Here is a 20,688-nt window from a genome sequence, read left to right on the forward strand (position 1 = left end):
CAGGAAGCAGGCGGCTGACTCTGGCAGGTGCACAGGGCAAGTCTCACACCTTGAGAACGCAGGACCTGGGGACCCCTGGGACATCTGTACTCTCCCTCCCACACCTCGGGACCCCCAAGTCTCTGACGCTGAAAAAGCTGTCTTTTGAAACCCGGGAGTGGGACGTTAAGGCCTCTGAAACCACAGGGGGTGGTTTGTTTGCCCTTGGATCTCCGTTGTTGACAACAAGCTCAGATCACTAGAGCAGAGATGCCTGATGGAGCGGCTGATGTTCTGTGCCGGGCGTGCTGAGTCTCTGCTTTGCAGAAGGCTTGCTATGCTCCGATCACCAGGGAAACCACTCTGGCTTGACTCGCTCTCTTTCCAGCTAGCGTCCCTGACAATTGCAGTAACGGGGGCCCCACGGTTTGAGTCTGTGAGCCACAGGAAGCAACGTCAGTTCCTCAACGCCCTGAGCAGGAAGATGTTATTTTTCTGCAAAACACTGGGCTTCATGGGGCCATTAGCGCAACAATATGATTACTATGATTATTATTATCATCATTATTAGGCAGCCAGGCTTCATTCACCAGCGTGGCTCCCTCAGTCTGTTCACATTCAAGCCCTTCTCCTCTTTCTCTTTTCACTTCCCTTACTGCCTTTTCTATTTTACGGCTCCTCGATGCTCCCACCAGGATGGAGTTAGTGGCGGTGGAAGTAGCTGAAAGGTGCAGCTTCTTCTTAGTGCCTCTGAGGTCCCGTGCTAGGGGAAGGGAGAGGGACACCATCGATTTAAGTAATCAGGTTGGAGAATTGCCCCTTGACTTTCCTTTGCCCACAATCTGGTCCTTCATGAGCATGGATAAGGATGAGTTCCCCTAAAGAGAAAGATAAATACCATTGCTGAGCAACTAAGAGGAGGACCCCTGTGCCAAATCCCAACTCCAAGACTTGCTGGCTGCGTGACCTTGTGCAAGTCCCTTAGAGTCTTAGTTTCCTGCTCTAGAAAGGGGGAAAATAATGGTAGCCCCTTCTCAGGGCTGTCGGAAGGATTAAATGAGGTAAATAATCCATGGAAAGCCCTTAGGACAGTATGTGGTACACAGTAAGTATGAAAAACAAGATTTGCCATTATTGGGATATTCAACATTTCATTCAGCATCTAACTTTCCCAGCTCCATCAACCAATAAGCAAGAATTCATCAAACACCTGCCAAGGACTGAGCCCCAAAGGTGGTTGCTCAAAGGTACAAAAGAATCAAACGACGAACTCCCTGCCCACAAAGAGCTTGCAGTCTAGTTAAGGAGACTAGACAAGCAGGAAATGGCTTTTGGAAAAAGGCAGTGTCATGTGTGGCAATATTGCAGACCAAAATAATTTGGTATTTAGTCATCAAGGACAGTTGAGAAAAGAGGAAAGTGTAAAGTGTGAACTGGGCAGTCTAAATACAGATGCAGGCTTGGAAGGGACCCCAGAAATCATCTAGTCCAACCTTTTCACTTAAAAGATGAAATGATCAGCCCTAGCAGGATTCAGTAGCTTGGGCCAGTGCCCGCAACAAGGCAGAAGCAGATTCGGGAGGTCCCAGGACCCCCAGTTCAGGGCTCTTCCCACCGGGAATGAATGACTTGGCAGAGAAGGGCTTGTCAGGGAGGGAGGGTGTGGCCTGAGCCTGATGGGCAGAAAGGATGCGGCTAGGAGTGAGGGAGGTGGGCATCCCTGACTTCCCCTGGGACCCAGAGAGGCTCTCACCCGTGAGTTCCCCCAATCACACTCGAACCTATGAAAAGGTTATAGGCACTTCTGTGGTCACTTCAGCCATAACAGGCTTTCTTTAAAGCTTTCCATGTCCCTATTAATGGCAATAGGGGACGGGCTACAATCTGAGATGTGTACATTTTTCTCAATGAGAAGCAAGGGCAGGAGGACACTGTGTATGCTGGCTCCTTGCCCAGCTCCTTGTGGGCACACGAAGATTGAAAACGACCTGCCCTCACCAGTCACGGCTTTGATGGCTTCTTCCATGGCAGCCTCCATTGGGGGCATTCCCTTGGCTGACATAATTTCTCATATACATAATCTTTTTTTAAAAAAAAAGCTTTGTTGAGGGATAGTGACCAGGCAATAAACTGCACATTACAATTGTACAATTTGGAGGAACGGATGTAGCCCAAGTGGTTGAGTACCTGTTCCCCATGTATGAGGTCCTGGGTTCAATCTCCAGTACCTCCTTAAAAAAAAGTGTACAATTTGATATGTTCTGATATATGTAAACACCTGTGAAAATATCACCACAATCAGGATGCTGAATATCTCCATCACCCCCAAAAGTTTCCTCTTGCCCCTTTGTACTCTCTCTGTCCTGCCTTCACGTCCCTGCCTCGGGCAACCACTGATCTCCTGTCGCTATAGATTAGTTTGCATTTTCTAAAATTTTATAGACTCACAGGACATGTACTCTCTTTTTGGCTGGCTTCTTTCACCCGGCAAAATTATTTGGAGATCCCCCACGTTGCTGCATGTATCAGAAGTTTATCCCCTTTCATCGTCGAGTGGTTTCCCAGTGGGGTACACGTCTTATCCTGAGCTCTGAAGGGGAATGCTCCACTCGTGGCAGACGTCGGTGGTGAAGGGAGAATGAGTCCGGCCCATGCCCCCTTCCCCAGCCCATTCCATTGGGAGGCCAGAAAGAACAAGGGAGATGGCGGACGTGGAGATCTGAAATAACTGGAAAGAATAACACAAAGGATTAAAAGAGGAGCAAGTGGAACTTAGCAATTCGGATTAAAGGAGTCATCCAGCCTGGAAATGAGAAAGCTGAGGGATTATTTAGGGCTCTGACTTTTTCTCAGATATACGAAAGGTTATTTTAAAAACAAACCAGGTGACAGAATAAGAAACGAACAGGCTCGGCTGGCAGTGGAAGAGCTGGATGAACTATAAGGAATCATCCTTGGGGGGGGAAGAGGCTGACCCAAGGGTGGACCGGGGGCTCCTGCCAGAGGCACGGCAGATGCATCAGCTGGTCTGGATCAGTGCGGCCCCAGGGTCCCTGGCAGCTCCCGCTTGCTAGGCTGAAACTTCTGGGGGAACGGAAAGCCTTCCAACACGTCCCGCAGGCATGCACTCTGTACAGCGTTTTCTTCCCGAAGTGCCTCTCCTCCCAGGACAAAGTCTCACACCTTGAGTCCCGCTCCTGAGCCGGCACTGACCTCCCTTCTCCTCCCCCTGCCTAGGGACATGCCGGCGCAGGCCCGGAATCTGGTGGCACGAATGAAAAGCAGCCCCGTGAGTACCACCCGGGCCATCCCGGCGGCGGGCAAGGCCGGGATCCGTGGCCCTAGCCAGAGCCCCCTCTGCAGCACAGCAGGTCCCGCTCTCTGCTTGTCTTGGGTGGGTGGCGGGCAGGGGGAAGGATCCCGCAGGAGCAGGCCCAGCCTTCCAAGGCCCCTGGCCCTGCACGTCCTCCCACGCAGGCTCCAGGTCCCCACCCCCCGCGCTGGATGCGGAGCGAGAGAGGTGGAGCCGAGCTGGCGGCCACTGGAGAGCCGTTCCCGAGCCTTGGCCTCTGGCAGCTCCCGCCTCACCCAGGAGCCGGCCTGCCCAGGCCTCTTCTGTAATGGCTGGGCTCTAAAAATAGGCTGCTTGTTCCCCTCCATCCTCCTCCCCGCTCACACCCTCTGAAACCTCTCACTGGCACTTTATTTAACGCTCCATCTTAGGGCCTTGGCATTCAGCTGCCGGCAGGGCCCCTGTTCTGGTGGTGGATGCATGGGAAGCAGGCCCCCAGCCTGCCTGGTGGCCCTGCACCCCACCCTCTGTCCCCTCCATTGTCCATTGTCCCCCTGTCCCCTGGACCCAGACCCAGAAACTCTTCCAAGAGTTCCCGCTGGGCTTTTTTGTTTGTTTGTTTATTTCTCTCCCCTTCCCCCCCCCCCCACTCCCAGTTGTCTGCTCTTCTGTGTACGCTTTTATTCTTATCAGCAGCACCCAGAGTCTGTATCTCTTTTTGTTGCGTCATCTTGCTGCATCAGCTCTCCCTGTGTGCAGAGCCATTCCTGGGCGGGCTGAACATTTTTTTTGTGCCGGGCAGCTCTCCTTACGGGGCACACTCCTTGCACACGAGGCTCCCCTACGCGGGGGACATCCCTACGTGGCAGGGCACTCCTTGCACACATCAGCACTGCGCATGGGCCAGCTCAGCATGTGGGTCAGGAGGTCCTGGGTTTGAATCCTGGACCTTCCACGTGGTAGACGGACACTCTATCAGTTGAGCCAAATCAGCTTCCCCCGCCCTAGGCTTTTGATTTTAGCTGCCACTTTCCCCCTCAGCTCCTTAGGGGGCTTGAGGTCCCATTTTGGGGGCCTGTTAAGCCCCCTGCCTTTCAGGGGCTGAAGGGGGTGTGAACACGGGTGCTCCGTAGCTCACCAAGCACTGCAGCTTTCAGAAGAGCATTTCAGAGGCAAATAGTCGTCACCACCATGTAAGCACACACGCACGCACACACGCACACACACACGCACGCACCACGCATGCCAGTTCTCCCGTGGCGCTCCTTGCCCAGGCCCACGGTGGGTGATGGGAGGCCCTGCTGCTTGCACTATGGTCTAAGGAGAACGAATGGCACTTGGCGGCATTTGGCTTGGTGAGCCGCTTGTATGTGTCCCCACCCCACAAGCCTAAATGCAGGGTCTTCTTCTGCCCCCTCAGGAAATCAACCTGGAGAAAGACTGGAAGCTGATCACGCTCTTCATTGGGGGCAATGACTTGTGCCATTACTGCGAGAATCCGGTAAGCCCCTGACGGAGCCCCCTGGGGACTGAGGGGCGGCCCCGACCCTCCCCCACTCCTCTCGCAGGCGCCCGCGTCTGCCCAGGTGGCCCCGGGTTCACGAGGGCCAGTGACGCCTGGCCTTTCCCATGGCCTGAGTGGCCTCTGGGAGAGCAGCTGTGTCCCGCCCCGTTCCAGACGTCTCTAGATGGAGTTGTGCTTTGGGCACTGAAGGGGCAGCCCCTCTATGCACACAATACTGCTGCTGCCGTCCAGATAGAGGGCCAGTGGGTCCCACCCCCATGCCCACTTGGAGGCCCTGCCCCTGTTTGTGTGTGTGGGGGGGGGAGAGGAAGGGGTGAAGCAGTTATAAATGGGAGTTGGTTCAAGTTGACCCCATCCTGATCACGTGCCCGGCTGCCTTTTAGGGACCTCACAAATGAGTCAACTGCAGCAGGTTGGCCTGGGAACACAACCCCGTTCCTAAAGTTTCTATGGGGAAATATGTCCAGATGTGGAAATTTTGGGAAGCTGTAACTTTGGAGTACGTCTTGTTCTCAAGTTAGGGACAGCCTGTATTTTATTTGGCCAGAAAAAGGCAGCTGCCCTGACTCAGAGGTTTGTAGTGGAGTGTTTGGCCATCCAGCAGGGGAGGAAAACCTGCAACCAAGGACGAGCCTCCCCCACGTGGGTTCAGCTCCTCCGACCCCCTTCACCTCTTCTCTCCTTTCCTGCCCAGACTCTAGAGGCAGAAGGGACCCATCCCCTGGGGATTTAAACGTTATGTCCTGCACTCCAGAGTTCCCTGGAGTCAAAAGTGACCCCAGAGCAGAGTGGGTGTAGCTCAGGGGTTGAGCCCCTGCTTTGCATGTACAAGATCCCAAGTTCAATCCTTGGTACCTCCTATTTAAAAAAAAAAAAGTGACCTTGGGGCTGCCTGGGGAGTCTTGTTGTAGGGGGATGCCCTCACTAGCCCCCAAATACCTGTCCCTCATGCACTCCGTCAGGCTTAAATTCCTCAGAGCATCTTTTTGTGCACAGGACCTGGAGCTACCACTAGGTTTGACTCAGGCCAAGTTTGGGGGAGGGGATAGGAGAGCTCGTGTCCCTCCTGCTGTATAAACCCGGATGCGAGCCAGGGCGCCATCCTTAAGTTGACATTTGCCTCCACTTGGCAGAGGGGCCACACGTGCCTGAGGGGCTCGGCTGTGCACTCAGGTGCACGAGAGGCTGGGGGCTGGGCCTCATCAGATGAAAGGCTGCCCAGCTTGAACTACTCGAGCTTACAAACTGGGAAGGGCCAGAACAGTGTGTAGATGGAGTTTCCAAAATCCTTAAATCTGTGTATGAGAAGAAACTGCTCTTTCCATCCAAGTCTTCCCTGCTTGCCCCTGGCCGCTCTGTCCCCGCCCTCTGACATCCCAGGACCAAGACAGGTTTGAAGCTGGTGCCCTAATTACCTGGGGGGTGGGTAAGAAACTCTTGGGGAACACAAGGTCTCCCCTCCTCCTAGAAGCTCTTAGCACAGAATGTCTTCTTGGCCCCTCTCTCAGGCTCTCAACTCCCAACACCCCTCTGGGTGGCTGCGGGCAGGGGCCCCACTGGGAGCTGGTGGCTGTGGAGCACAGTGTCTGGACCCAGCAACGTTCTGGATTTGAGTTCTCAGCACCCAGCCTGGCCTCAGACCTTGGGACTGGCTGAGCTCTTGCCTATGGCCCCCGTGTTTGGCTGCTCCCGGGGGCACGTCCACGTCCACCTCCTGTAGATTTACATTCTTCCATTTTCTGAGGGAGAGCTTCAGGTTACCTCCCCACCCCACCCTGTGATATCAGTCTCCTTCTGACACCCTTCTAAGGAGCCCAGAGCCATATCCAAAGCTGAGCAATTGTCTCCCTTGCGCTATAAAGCAAAGCCCTGAGCTTAGAGCATTAACTGAGCACCTGCTTTGTACCCCACACATATCGTCGAGGATGCCGTGGGGGTACATATACATCAGCCTCCAGTTGGGGAGGTGGGTCAGAGGGGGGGACCTGGAGCTGAGTCACAAGGAATGGAAGTTAAGGGTCTAAATGGTGCCAGTAAATGGGACCCAGCCCAGAGGAAAGAGCATGGCCACCAGGGGCCCCAAAAGTGGTTGGGGAAGGCTGAGGGAGGGCGACAGATGCTGAGAGGTGAGACACGGGAAGGGACAGGACCCAGCCCTGTCAGGGGTCAATGGATCACTCCTTATAAGAGACTCTGTCACCCAGCCCGGCCGGCACCATAGAAGCCCCCCTGTCCCCTCTGCCATCATCCCAGGGCACCTGTCAGCTCTTGTCCTCCTTTCAGAGTGGAACCCTGACATGAGGAGAGCCCCTTCTTCCTTCACAGGAGGCCCACTCACCCGCGGAGTACGTCCGGCATCTCCAGCAGGCGCTGGACATCCTCTACGAGGAGGTAGGCAAGTGCAGCCCCCCGTTCCCAGGCCCCATTCCTGCCAGCAACCTGCTGTCTACCACCTCCTGGGGGGTCCCGCCCTGGAGCATCTAGGCAAGTTGGGTTCAGCGCAACGCTCATGCCCACCAGGAGTGGGTATCTGGATGGTATAGGGGAGGCAGCTGCCAAGGAAACTGGATTAGAAAGCGTGTGGCGCATTGGCAAAAAGCTTGCCCTGGAGCCACTTGGCCTGAGTTTGCAGCCAGGACTGGGGCTTTGGGCCAGCTCCTTCTCTGTGTCTCAACTTCCCAATCTATGGAGTGGAACAATAAAAGAGATTCAGTGACACGCCCCACAGCACCTCCCCTCTCTGGGCCTCAGTTTCCTCATAGGCAGTTTCCTCCAGCAGTAACGAGTGCCCCTGCCCAACCACCTGGTGACTAACAAAGCCTTCCCACGCCTTGGCTCCCTGCAGCTTCCGAGGACGTTTGTCAACGTGGTGGAAGTCATGGAGCTGACTGGCCTGCACCAGGGCCAAGGCGGGAAGTGTGCCATGCCACTGGCAGCCCAGTAAGTGGCCGGGTTACAGTCCCACGATGAGGGTGCCTGGAAAGAGCAGGGCATGCAGGTGCCAAGGGATGAGGCTGGTGCAGGCAAGCCAGACGGGCCTGTGCAAAGGGCTGACATAAGCAATTTGCCTGGGGCCTGAACCAGCACCTGGAAATGCCTCGGTACCTTTGAATGCCTACTATATGCAAGCCACTTAATTTCTCTGGTCTCATTAGCTTTTCTCCAAAGTGAGGGCGACACACCAAATGATCTACAAAGTTCTTGGCATTGTCTACGATTCCTCAGTCCAGCCTTGACGAGTTACTCCCAGTTGAGAGGCAGCAATGAGCATTTCAAGACCACGACACGTGGCCTCAAATCCTGGCTCTGCCATTTGGATGCTGTGGGACCTTGAAGGAACTATGTAGCTTCTCTGGGCCTTCTACACCTCACCTGTGAATGGGAATGATAATCCCTTCCTTGCAAAGTGGATGTGAGGTCTAGAGAAATGCATGGAACGTGCTGGCATGTGTAGGGTCAGTCTGCAGTAAAATAGCAGCTCTTATTACATCCTTAATAGAACTGTCCTTGAATGCCGGGCTTGGCAGTAAGGTGCTGATGGGTAAGACAAGATTTCCTCTTGGGGGCTGGAATTCATGAAAGCTCAGCTGTGACCCTTGGAAGCTGTCATCTTCTGAGGCAAGAGGGTGGCCCTGAGATTTTGTGACTACTACTATGGGGAGGATGCCTTCTGGGGCTAAAGAGTCATACCTGGGATCGAATGAATTTGCTAAAGATTCATTCCTGCTAGGAATCTGTCCCTGGGTAGAGTGGCCAATGACTCAGGGGTTCGAATGGCTATTGTGCTCCACCTTGTCAGCATGTCCCAAGCTGGCTGACCATCCCCAGCTTCACAAGAGACCCCTCACACTGGCACCAGGAGGGAGAGTCCTGAGAAGCTGGAAGCAGAGCTGGGAAGCCCCAGGAACATGGAGAATGACTGCACACCAAAGAACGGGCCATCATGGCAGTCTTCCCAAGCCCCAGCCTCCCTCCCTGGAGAAACCCTGCAAGTTCCAGGCTGGGACAGGAGCAGCCAGGGCAAGTGGGGTGGGCAGCCTCTCCCACCAGGAGATGTGGGCACCAACTCCTGAACCTTCTCTCTAAACAAGCACCTGCTAGTCCTTGTACCCCATAACTTACATTTCTGTGACCTGACCCCAAGAGTCAGCCAAGTGTGTGCTATGGGGAGGTGTCACTACCCCTAGCCCCTGTTCCTGTGGGTAGCAGCTTCCTCTCTGTGTCAGAGTCAGCCTCCTGGGAGGACAGAGCCAGGTTGCCCAGGGGACCCCCCACCCCAAGATTCTTTGCCTCACAGGAGCAACTGTACCTGCCTCCGAGGCTCCCAGGAAAAGTCCCCAGAGATGCAAGAACTGAAGAAAGTGAATTGGCACTTCCAGGTGAGTCCAGTCCAGGTGACTTCCAGAAAGTTCAGTGCCCTTTCACTCCTGGGGCAAGAACTCAGGAACTGGGGGTTCAACAGGGGTGCGCTGACAGCAAGGTCACTCCCTAACAGCAAAGAACTGCCCAGAAATATTTATCCAGACACAAGGCCCAAGCCCAGAGATGTGTACAGGGTGGGGGTTGAGAAATCCCAAAGGGGAAACTGGGAGACTCCCTGCCTCCAAGCTCTGGGTCAGCCCTGAGTTGACCAGGGAATAGACTCCATGTGGTGGGTCTACCTCCCACCCTGCACCATGGGTCCCAGATGCCACCTGACACCCAGGGGATGGGGGGGGGGGGGTTGTCCACTGTCCGGCTGGTCTCCCTGCACCCAATCTCTTCACTTCCTTCCCGCTCCCCTCCTTAAGAACCTAAGGTTCAGCCCAACCCTAACTAACTTCAACCCCAGGTTCTTCTCACCCTCTACCACCTTCTCCTGCCTGCTCCCACACACCCCTGATCACCTCTGCTCTCAGGGTTCCCGTCTTTGACATTCTCACTGGAGCCTTTCTGCAAATTCACCTTTCTTTATGCATGGAGCATGTCTTCCTTACTTCCCTAAGAAGCTTCTGCTGACTAAACTGGATCCTCAGCTCTCTCTCCATATCAAACTCAGTCTGCACTTGACTGACCCTAGAGCTTTATATGGTTCTTGTATTAGTCAGCCAAAGGGGTGCTGATGCAAAATACCAGAAATTGGTTGGTCTTTATAAAGGGTGTTTCTTTGGGGTAGGAGATTACAGACACCAGGCCATAAAGCATAAGTTACTTCCCTCACCAAAGTCTATTTTCATGTGTTGGAGCAAGATGGCTGCTGACATCTGCCAGGGTTCAGGCTTCCCGGGTTCCTCTGGGCTCAGGTCCTGTTTCCTCCACAAGGTCAGCTGTCGACTATCAGGTGAACGGCTCTGTCTCTTTCCTCGGAGCTCCAGCTTAAGACTTCAGCATCAAACTCCAACATCAGAAACCCTCAACTCTGTCCTTTGCCATGCCTTTTAGGGTGGGGACTCAATGCCCTAATCATAACTCAATCATGTCCAGGTACAGATCAGATTACAAGCATAATCCAATATCTATTTTTGATATTCATAACTATATCAAACTGTTACAGTTTTCTAGTTTTTGACCTCTTATCTCATTTTCCCAGCTATGTGATAAGCTTCTGGATGATAAGTAATCTGGTCTGTCCCTTTTATATCCCATATTTTACCACCTAATTAAGCTAATGGCCCTGGACATTGATCCCCCAAAACTCATCCCTCCCCAGGCAATTTAGGGAGCTTATGTTTCAATACCCCTCGCCTGAGTAGATCTGAACTCACCTCTTCATGCAGTGAGGGCAGACCATCTGGTCAGCAGGTCAGATCCAGCCTTGCAGAGACTTCAGAATGGAACTGGGTGGCGCCAACCAGGTCATCTCTGACCTGAGATCCCGTAGGGCCTTGGAATGGGCATGCAGACTCCGTGGACGCAAGGACACACACTAGCGTATCCCCATTCAGTCACCTTTGTCTGGGGAAATCAACCTGTCTCAGCCGGCCCAAGGCAGCACGAGCAGACCTGTCTGTCCAGCCCTGCAGGAGGGCTGAGCGGCCTCTCTCCCCACCACAGAGTGAACTCTCCAGGTTCAACTACGAACCCCGGTACATGCAGCGGGACGACTTCGCCGTTGTCGTGCAGCCTTTCTTCCAAAACACCTTCGTCCCACTGAATGACGTAAGCCGCGGGTCTTTCTTGGATGCTCATGTATAGAAATCTTACCTCAGGTGATGTATTTCCTTCTCTAAGCGGGCTTGTTCTGACCAAAACTCTCTAAGAGTGCTTCCAAGAAGTTACATTTTCTGCCTTTCCTCTTCTTTTTTTAATGATTGGAATTTGGGTATACTTGGGAAGAAAAGGAGAAAATCAGTAGTGGCCAAGCTCCCTGGGCATAGCTGGATTGAGAGAGAATGGAAAGCTTCCTAAAACAATCAATAGTCTTCTTTTCCAACTATTAGGGCAGAAGCGCTGAAGGAAAACAGATGAACTCTGGGTGGCTGAAATTCCTGCCTTTTTTTTTTTTAATACCTCACCTGGGAGTTTCTCCACCAATACGTGAGCCGCTTGGGAGCGGAGTGGAAAGGGGGCCAGGAGAAAAGCACAGGGCCCTTGCGGGGTGGGGGTGGGAGCGCGGCCTTCGCCAGGAAGACAAGCCTCTTGCCTGTCGCCACAGAGAGGGGGCGCCGACCTCACCTTCTTCTCCGAGGACTGCTCCTACTTTTCAGAGCGCGGGCATGCCGAGATGGCCATCGCACTCTGGAACAACATGGTGAGCAGCGAGGGCCTGGCGGGCTGGTGTCAAAGGGGGCAACCCCAGAGACTGACTCCACTTCCCACAACGACAAACCTCCCGGCAGACATGGCTCCCGGCTTCCCCAAACCCAAAATGGCGGCACGTCTCACTGGTCCTGACAGGTTATCATCGAAAGGCCTGCACACATCCACCTTCTATTCTTTCAGCAATGCCTGGGGGCTGTGGGGTATAACTCCATAATCAGACTGGATGAAATAGCTTCAACCCCTCACTCTGTAACTTGGGTCAAAGGAGTTCCATTTGCTTCAGTATCTGTAAAATAATGAGCATGACATGGATCTCATGGAAAAATCCATTGAGAGCCTGTATGCACAGCACAATAATTAGCATTCGACACATACCAGCCCCACTACCCTTCCCACAATCCAGTCTCAACACGTTCCCGACTATTATTTCATTAAACATCAAAAAGTAAAGAGCCGCGGTAGCCTGTTTCCCCAGCCTGCCACCTGCTCCAGAGTCCTTTCTGATGGGGGAGAAGACCTTATGAAATGCATGCAGGGCCCCAGGACCACAGGGACACCTAGCCCTGTGCCTCAGATCTGCCCCTTGCGACTGACCACGCATGACTGGACTCTCAGCCATGTTTGTGTAGCTTGACCGGTCACCCTGATAACTGAATCCTCTTGCACAGAGCAAAGAAATGCCTTCCCAGTCCAATGGGCTTCTGTTGACCTGGGCTCAGTGGGAAACCCAGTCCCCACCCCAGTTCCCATGGTGACGGAATAACGTACACACCTGTTCCTTTATTGCACCTTCAGTCCCGCTGTGTCTCTGCCAACCACTGCTGTGCAAATATTCCCACACCTGTCAACTCACCCAATGTCCAGTACCTCACTCGGCTGACTCACAATATTGACTTTCTCCTTAGCGACACCACCTCCTCCTCTCTAGCAACTTCTTCTTTTCAGAATAGCATGTAAAGAGGTTTTTATCCTTGCTCTATTTAATTGCAGGCTCAGCCTTCCTGTACTTTTGTTTTGCTGATGTTTTCCTCCTGTTGACATCACATGTCTGCCCACTCCTAAAGCGTTCAGCATATTCCTTCAACCCAAGACTCTGAATTGCCATCAAAAGCTCTTTGAGTTCCTCTGGCCTGCCCCACCTCCACAGTATTCGTTTTTTTAATCAAAGCTTGCATAGTATATTTCCTGAGAGCAGTTATGTTTCTTTTGTGGAGTTTGATTTGAAGGCCAGTTGCCTTCAATGGCTGAGTCATATGACTTCATTCCTTTTAAAATCTCTCCAAAGAAGGGGTAACTCTTCTCTGTCCCATTTCTCAGGGGAATCCAGAAATTCCAAGAAGAGGCAGAAATACCAAATTCTTTTTCTTTCCCAGCTCTTCCATCTGGCCTGGATGGGCTTCAGAGCCTGCTTAAAGCTGAGACTCTCCAGAAGTCTCCTGAGGTTCACCGGCCATATTGATTGACTTGAACTTGACAGGGTCCAAGGATCTGCTTCTGCATGAATTATCAATGTATTTCTGGCCTTATCTTCCAAAGCAGCTCAGTGGTTCCTTCCCTTCGTTCAGGTTAAAGGCAAGTGGGAGGGGCTTAGATAAGAAAACGCAATACAAGACTGCCCATGATCCCCCAGTCAATATTTTCCCAGCCCTACTCTGACTTAAAAATAACAACAGCAAAGTAAAACAAAACAAAAATCACCTAAGAGTGTCTAGGCTATATAATTTGGAAAAATAATTACGTAATCCAATGTTTTCATCCAAAACCATCTCAGCTATAAAACTTCGGCATCATGCCAACTTTTCAGATCATCTTCTTAGTGCAATTTCACTCCTAGGGTGACATAAAGTAAGTAATAGACCTTCGCAGCTGGAAAGGCTCTTAGAGGTTGTCTAGCCAGAACTCTTTTTAACTAAAATACCGAGAAATGAAGCTGCTGTTTGCCCAAGATTGAACAGCTGTCGAGTGGCAGGTTTGGGATTAGAACCCAGGTTTCTCATGTCCACCCCCCACACACCAAGGGCCCTGCTCACACCCAGTAGTCCCTGCTCCCCGCCTGATCCTCACATTCACAACCGGTGAATTCATGCCTCATAATTAGAGTCCTGTGACACGGCGTCTGCAGGCTTGGGCTGATGTTACCAAGGTTCCGTGCCATGGCAACCAAAAAGCACTTTAAACTGTGTCATCTCTCTTCCTTCCTGTCTTAATAGCATACACCCCCTTTTCCAGAGACCTCTGCAGACCCCAAACCAGAAACACCAGCTGACCAGGGAAAGTTTTCCTCTTCCTTTTCCTTCTTTCACCTTCTTATAAATCATTTTTCCTTCCTTTTTTCTGATGCCTATTCCTCTACTGCGGCCTGCTCCCTCGTCTGTCAAACTCCCCCCTCAGCTAAGTAGGAAGTGACCTAGGCACTGGGTGACAGACACAGCCTCCTGATCGGCAACCTGTCTCCAGGCTTACAGCCCTTAGAACAGCGATGCTGTATCTGCCTGTTAAAATCATCTGGGCAGAGTGGGTGTGGCTCAGTGGTTGAGCACCTGCTTCACATGTATGAGGTCCTGGGTTCAATTCCTAGCACCTCCTTAAAAAGAAAAAGAGAGAAAGAAAAGGAAGGAAGGAAGGAAGGAAGGAAGGAAGGAAGGAAGGAAGGAAGGAAGGAAGGAAGGAAGGAAGGAAGGAAGGAAGGAAGGAAGGAAGGAAGGAAGGAAGGAAGGAAGGAAGGAAGGAAGGAAGGAAGGAAGGAGAAAAAAAAATCATCTGGGGACTTTTTAAAAAACAACTAAGTGCCTCTAACCACTTTGGAAAACTGTTTGGCACAGCTACAAAGCAGAACATACGTATCCCTGTGACCCAACCATCCCACTCCTAGGTGTGTCTCCAACAGAAAGGCACACATGCATTCACCAAAAGATATAAAGATATATACAATAATTTTCAGAGCAGCACAATTCATAATTGTTCCATACTGGAAGCTTCCCAAATGTCCATCAATAGTAGGATGGATAAATTGTGGTGCAGTCAGACACTGAGAATAAACAAACTTCAATAACATGCAACTATACATATTTAAATATATAAAATTTCAAAAACAAGCAAAATTAAAATATGGTGTTAGGAGTCAGTTCAATGAGTACTCTTATTGGGGCAAAGGGGCACTTTCTGGGTGCTGGCAATATTTTATTTCTTAATGCAGATTCTGGTTACAGGAGTATGTTCACTTCATGAGAATTGACCAGCTGCTTGCTTAGGATTTGTGCTGGTTTTCAACTAAAAGTTTACTTTAATTACTTTCAATAAAAAGGTTGACTTTTTAAAATAATAAAGACCACCACCTGGGCCTCAACCCCACAGACTCCGATTTCATTGACCTATGGTAGTAGGGCCTGGTAAGGGTGTTTTAAAAGCTCCCCAGGTGATTTGAAGGTGCAGGGTTTGCCAGCCACAGCCTAAGGTCTAGGCTTTCACAGTAGTCTGTACAAATGAATTCTGACCAAGTTGCTCTCTGCTTTCAAACTTCCCATGCCCCCAACCCCAAAGCAGAAAGGCCATGCCCCTGACCATAACACGCTAGGCCTTGAACTCGGCCCTGAGTGGCTTCTCCACGGCTTCCTCCCACCCTCTTACTTGCACTTGGCAATCTAACTCTGAACCTGAACCACATGCAGTTTCCCACAGCAACCCTGCCACTTCCTGCTTCTAAGCATTTACTCTTGGCCGTCCCCTTTTCTTGGATTGCTCTTCCCACCTTCTCTTGGCTAACTCTTGCCCACCTCAACACTCACCCCAGGTGCAGCTCCTGCAGGAACCTTCTCTGAATCCCCAGGGCAGGCCAGTGGCCCTGGTTCACTGCACCATGTCCTGGTCTTGCCATTGGCCACTTCGTGGTATCTGCAGTCCCTGGCTTAGGAAAGATCGGTTTTAGGGAAAACCACGTCATTTCCTGCTGCCAGCCAAGCCATCCCCCTGAACTTCTCCACTTGCACCTCCGTGAGTTCGGTTCATTCAACCATTTATTCAACAAATATTTATGGACCACCACTGTGTGGTAGGGGTTATTCCAGGGGCTAGGGATGCAGCCATGAAAAAGAAAAGAACATTCCTGCTCTCGGCACTGCCCGACTTGTGGGGGAAACGATAGTACTAAACAAATCCATCAACACAGTGGTTTCTGACCACATCCAAGGCTTTGAAAAAAAAAGTCAGGATGTGATAGTGAGTAATGGCAGGTGACAGGGAGAATCCCTGAGGAGGTGACATAGGAACTGAGCACTGAATGTCAGGAGGGGGTCAGAGTGATCCAGAAAAAGGAAATAGGAGCTGCATGGGCCCAGAGTCAGAAATAAGCTTGAAGTGTTTGAGGAGCATCAAGGTCAGGGTGACCAGAAGGAAGCAGCAAGGTCAGACAGGAAGTCAAGGGCCGGACCCCCGGAAGACTTTAACAGGGGAGTCATAGGACCTGGATTACCCTCTGACCGCTGGGTGAGAAGGGGCTGTGAGGAAGCAGGAGTGACACTGGAGGGACCACTGTAATGCTGTAGTCCAGGTGAGAGAGGAAGGTGCTGGGACCAGGGTGATGGTGACGGAGAAGGCGGGAGGTGGCTAAAATGGGCTGAATGGGCTGCAGAGAGAATGGGAGGTTGGGACCATCTTCCAAGATTATATGAGGAGCGATGGGGAAGGTAGCGAGAAGGGATGTGGGATTCAGTAGAGGGGGCTTAAGAGATGAGGTAGCAGAGCCGTTTTGTGCGTTGAAGGGAAGGAACCAGTAGAAAGGGAGGAATTGATGTTATCATCCAACCCATGTAACCGTCACCCTCCTCTGCCCCAATTACCTTCCTGGGTTCCTGGAATATCAGTGAGAATCAGCCAACCTGCTCTTCACTCCTGTCTGTCTCTAGTTGATTCTGCTACAGATAGGCTTGAGTTTCCTGAGCACCAAGAACACAGAGGTGATACCATCTCACCTAAGTCAGCCTCCTCTTCACCCACGCTCCTCGTGTCATCTTCTTTGGGACTCACAACAACCCTATGGTGGTGTGGTCAGCACAGGATTTTGTGCCCTGTCCCTTGGGCCTCGGGGAGGTTAAGGAGCCTGCCTAGCACCCCACAGCGGCCCACCCTGCCGCCAGCCTGCCGCACTCGGTCCAGTCGCCGTGGCGCCTTCCTCTTCTAATTGTTTGGCTAAGGAAGGTGTGTACGAGGTGTGACAGCACAAGGTGCAATCACACCCCAGGTGTGACCACTGGCTCTAACAGGGCCCTTTCACTTCCCTCACTGGCAGAGTCTGGAGGTCAGGGGCTGATGAGGTCAGGAGCAAATGGGGCAGCAGATTAGGAGGTGGGTGGAGGCTGGACGTTGAGGGGAGAGTCTGTGAAGAGGTGAGCAGGGCAGGTCCACACTGGATGCTGGCCACGTCCAGGGCAGGCTCGTGGGGAGACGGGGTGCTGCAGCTTCGGGCTCCTGCCCGGAGGGGTGCAAGGTGAAAGCAGAACCCTTCAGAACCACAGCCGCTCCCTGGGATGTTTGAGGCAAACTTCTCATCTGCGTGGAAAACCTACAGTAGTTCAAGTGAGAGAGGTTGACAAGCCAAGTGTGGTTGGGTTGTCATGGGGACCAACCCATTTTCAAAGTGTTCCTGAACGCTTCAGCCCCATGCACTTCAAGAATTGAGAAACCAGAGTGTCTGCAGTCACAGCCATCCACGGGGGAAGCTGGGAGGTGGAAGTCTGGTTCCAGCTCTCCACACACTTGGCTCTGGGCTCTGGACTGGTCAGACTCTCTCTGGGCCTCAGTTTCCTCATTGGGACATAAAGGAGGTTAGAGTCAGTTTCCGGCCTGCTCTGACAGCCTCTGACCTGTGAGTCTGAAGTCAGCTCTAGCTCCAGCGCCGGGGCTGCGGGCCCCTGTCAAGCACCCGGCCATTCTGCTGGCTCCCACCAGCCTTCCCAGGGGAGGGAACGTGGTGGGAGAAACCTCCTCCGACAGGGGCGACTCTCCTGGTTTGAGAGAGAATCCAATTTCCTTTTTCTCTCTTCAGCTGGAACCCGTGGGCCATAAGACCACCTCCAACAACTTCACCCACAGCCGGACCAAACTCAGGTGCCCCTCTCCTGTGAGTAAAGGGTCCCGCCTGCCCGCTGTGGACTGGGGAGCGGATGCCTGCGAGGCGGGCACACGTGGGCACGCGGAGTCCCCTGGGAGGCCTCCTCCTTCATTCAGGGCCGCCATTCTCCTTCTCGCCTCTCCTGGCGGCTGCGGAAGCTTCTCAGTTCCTCAGGGTGTGGGCAGCCACGGAGTGAGGCGAGGGAGAATTCAACAGCCCCAGTGGAGGTGAGAAGAGGGGAAGCAGACCGAGGAGCCCTGGTCGCCCGTTGCTTCTCACTGACGCATCCTCTGTCTTAGACACGCCTGGGGTAGGCTTCCCGGGCCAGGCACTGTCCAAGGAACTAGGGGTTGGGACTCACAGATTAACAAGCCCCAGAGTTGTTCTTCCTCCCTCCCCCCCCCCCCCCCGCCCCCCCAGGATCCAGGTCCTCCCCACCCTCACCTGGGCTGCTCGTCATTCCAGCTCTCTCTTCTCCCTTCTCCTTCCAACCTCCATTTGCTGCCAGACACAGGCTGGCCTGCATGGAAAGGAGCTCCAGTTGTGTTCACACTTCGAAATCGCTCCATGGTCCCCACTGCCTGGAGAATAGAGTCCAGAGGGTGCCTGATCTCCCTCTATGGCCTTATACAGACATCAAGTGCACCTGGCAAGGGAACCAGCGATTGCCCCAGGCCAAGCTTTCACTTCAGTTGTTTGTTCCTCCTCAGGTGTCACCCCCATCTTGCCCATGGACAGCCCTCAGAGCCTTCAAGGCCAATTGTTGCACTCTCCCCACCATTCCCACCCCCCAGACCCACACCTGTGTTGATGTCTCTTACCTGTCAGGCCCTGACCCATTCTCCGTTAGGATGTGGTCGTGGCTGTACATGACTTATTTCCCTGCTAGACCATGACAGATGACATCACACTTTGGCCCTCAGAACTTACAGCAGTTGCTCAATTAACATGCACCAAGAGCAAGACAAGCAGAGAGGTGGAGGGAGGCAAGAATCCAGGGTGGCAGGCCCAAAGGCCTCCTCTTCCAGCCCTTCTCCTGTTGGGTTCTTTAACTTTCTCCAAAACCAGTTGTCTCTCCACATCTACCTTCCCTGATCCTGGGGTCCTCCTGGAGGAAGCAGAGGTGGGGTCCATCTGGCTCCCAGCCTCCTCCTCCATTGGTCACCTAGCTGACAGGAAAGGAGGTGCTGATGAGGAACCCAAAGGGGGTTACAGCTGGGTGTTGGACCACTTTGGAAATCCAACCTCACTCAGAAGGTTTGCGCACCATATACAGGGAGGAGCTTTACACTTAGGCAAGAGCTGGGGGAAATGTGCAAGGTTATTATCTGTATTAGTCTGCCAAAGGAGTGCTGATGCAAAATCCTAGAAATTGGTTGGTCTTTATAAAGGGTATTTATTTGGGGTAGGAGCTTACAGATACCAGGCCAGAAAGCCTAACTTACTTCCCTCTTGCCACATGTCGGAGCAAGATGGCTGCCGACATCGGGCTTCCTGGGTTCCTCTCTTCCTGGGGCTTGCTTCTCTTTCCTCACAACCAAGCTCCTCTGTGTGCTCACTTCCTGGGGCTCCAGCTGAAGACTGCAGCCTCCCTTCTCTGCGGTGCCGTTTCTCTGTGAGTCCCCGCCCACCAAGGGGTGAGGACTCAATGTCCTACTGCTGTGGCCCAATCAAAACCTTAGTCATTGTTTAATTAAGTAAAAGTAAAACCTCTGAATCCAATACCCTCTAATATACCCAGAGGAAAAGACCAGTTTACAAACACAATCCAATAATTCTTTTTGCATCATCAATAATATCAAACTGCCACATTACCCAACCTGAGGGTCGAGGACCAAGCCAGCCTTAGGTGGGCAGATGGATGGTTTTCGGAGCCCCTAACCTCTGACTTCTGTCTTCTGCAGGAGAGTCCCTACCTCTATACCCTGAAGAATAGCCGGCTGCTTATGGACCAGCCTGAAGAATCCTCCACGGCGCTCTACTGGGCCGTGCCCGTGGCAGCCGGAGCCGGGCTGGCCGTCGGAGTCGGCGTGGCCGTGGCATGGAGAGCCGTGAGAGGTCGCAAGAGGACAGAGCCTCCAATGAGCCTGAACGCTATGAGCTTCTAGGCCCCCCCAGCCTGAGACCCCCAGCCACCCTCCTCCCTGGCCCTCTACCTCAGCCACCCCAGCCACCCCAGCGACCACTTGCTTCAGCTCCTGGTGGCCGGGGAGGCCGAAGGGGGCAGGCATGACTTCCTGGGCCTGCCAAATAAAAAGCAAACCTGGCCTCGGTTCGGAGAGACTTTGTTCAAAAGGATGACCGCAAGGCAGGAAGGGAGCACCGCTGTGGCGGGAGGGGGCTATTTTGCAAAAAGGAAAACATGCGGAGCATAAAGTCCTCACGTCTCTCAAGGAGGCTCTTTCCTTCACATAGAAGAAAGACCTGGATGTAGGCACGTGGGGGGAGAGGTTGGCGTGATCAGATAGGTGAGAATATTTTATGCCGAAGCAGCTCGTCTTCTGGGGGGTGCACTTAGAGTTCAGGGGTCTCAGAGGAGAGAGGCTTGACCAGCTTTGGGTTCCGATTGATCGATGGGACAAGCAGTTCAGCCAGGCATTTCTGAGGCAAAGAAGGGGAATGTGGAAGGTCTGTGCCCAGCTTTGGCACAGGTAAATGGGGGCATCCCTGAGTCTTAGCTGGTCATCTAGGGAAAGGGGCTTCTCTGCAGGGACAAAAGGGTAGGAAGTGTTTCTCAAACTTTACTCTTTCTAGAAACACAGGACTTGGGTAAAGTTAAATAGATTGTCAGGCCTGTGCTCCTGAAATTAGCTAGTTGAAATAAAGGCCCAAAGCCATTCGATTGGGTTGGCCTGCTGGAAGCAGTCCTTTCCGTCTGCCGTGGGGCGCAGGTGTGGGGAGCTGGGGTCCTCTCACGTCCTGCCACAGCCAGAGTTGCCTGAGTGATGGCAGATCAGACCCCAATCCAGCCCATCAGCGCCGTGGTGAGCGTGTCCTCGGTCCCCCACCACTATCGGAAAGGTAGGAAATGTTGGTCACCAGGCA

At 52.8% G+C, this 20,688-nt stretch overlaps 1 protein-coding gene and 1 non-coding gene across 2 annotated transcripts in view; both read left to right on the plus strand.

The window, feature by feature from the left end:
* Positions 1–19,916, plus strand: part of PLB1 (phospholipase B1) — a 135,886-nt gene extending 115,970 nt beyond the window's left edge. The window contains exons 47-55 of the mRNA XM_058287651.2: positions 3,217–3,268; positions 4,692–4,772; positions 7,122–7,187; positions 7,642–7,736; positions 9,094–9,175; positions 10,830–10,934; positions 11,431–11,526; positions 17,578–17,652; positions 19,548–19,916. Coding sequence (XP_058143634.1) covers positions 3,217–3,268; positions 4,692–4,772; positions 7,122–7,187; positions 7,642–7,736; positions 9,094–9,175; positions 10,830–10,934; positions 11,431–11,526; positions 17,578–17,652; positions 19,548–19,751 — 856 coding nt within the window. The 3' untranslated portion in view covers positions 19,752–19,916. The remainder of the gene's footprint in view (positions 1–3,216; positions 3,269–4,691; positions 4,773–7,121; positions 7,188–7,641; positions 7,737–9,093; positions 9,176–10,829; positions 10,935–11,430; positions 11,527–17,577; positions 17,653–19,547) is intronic.
* Positions 14,052–14,123, plus strand: TRNAV-CAC (transfer RNA valine (anticodon CAC)). Its single transcript has one exon. It is a non-coding gene; the product is annotated as a tRNA-Val (tRNA).
* Positions 19,917–20,688: the final 772 nt, after the last annotated feature.

This window comes from Dasypus novemcinctus, chromosome 25, assembly GCF_030445035.2.
Source record: "Dasypus novemcinctus isolate mDasNov1 chromosome 25, mDasNov1.1.hap2, whole genome shotgun sequence".
Taxonomy (NCBI): Eukaryota; Metazoa; Chordata; class Mammalia; order Cingulata; family Dasypodidae; genus Dasypus; species Dasypus novemcinctus.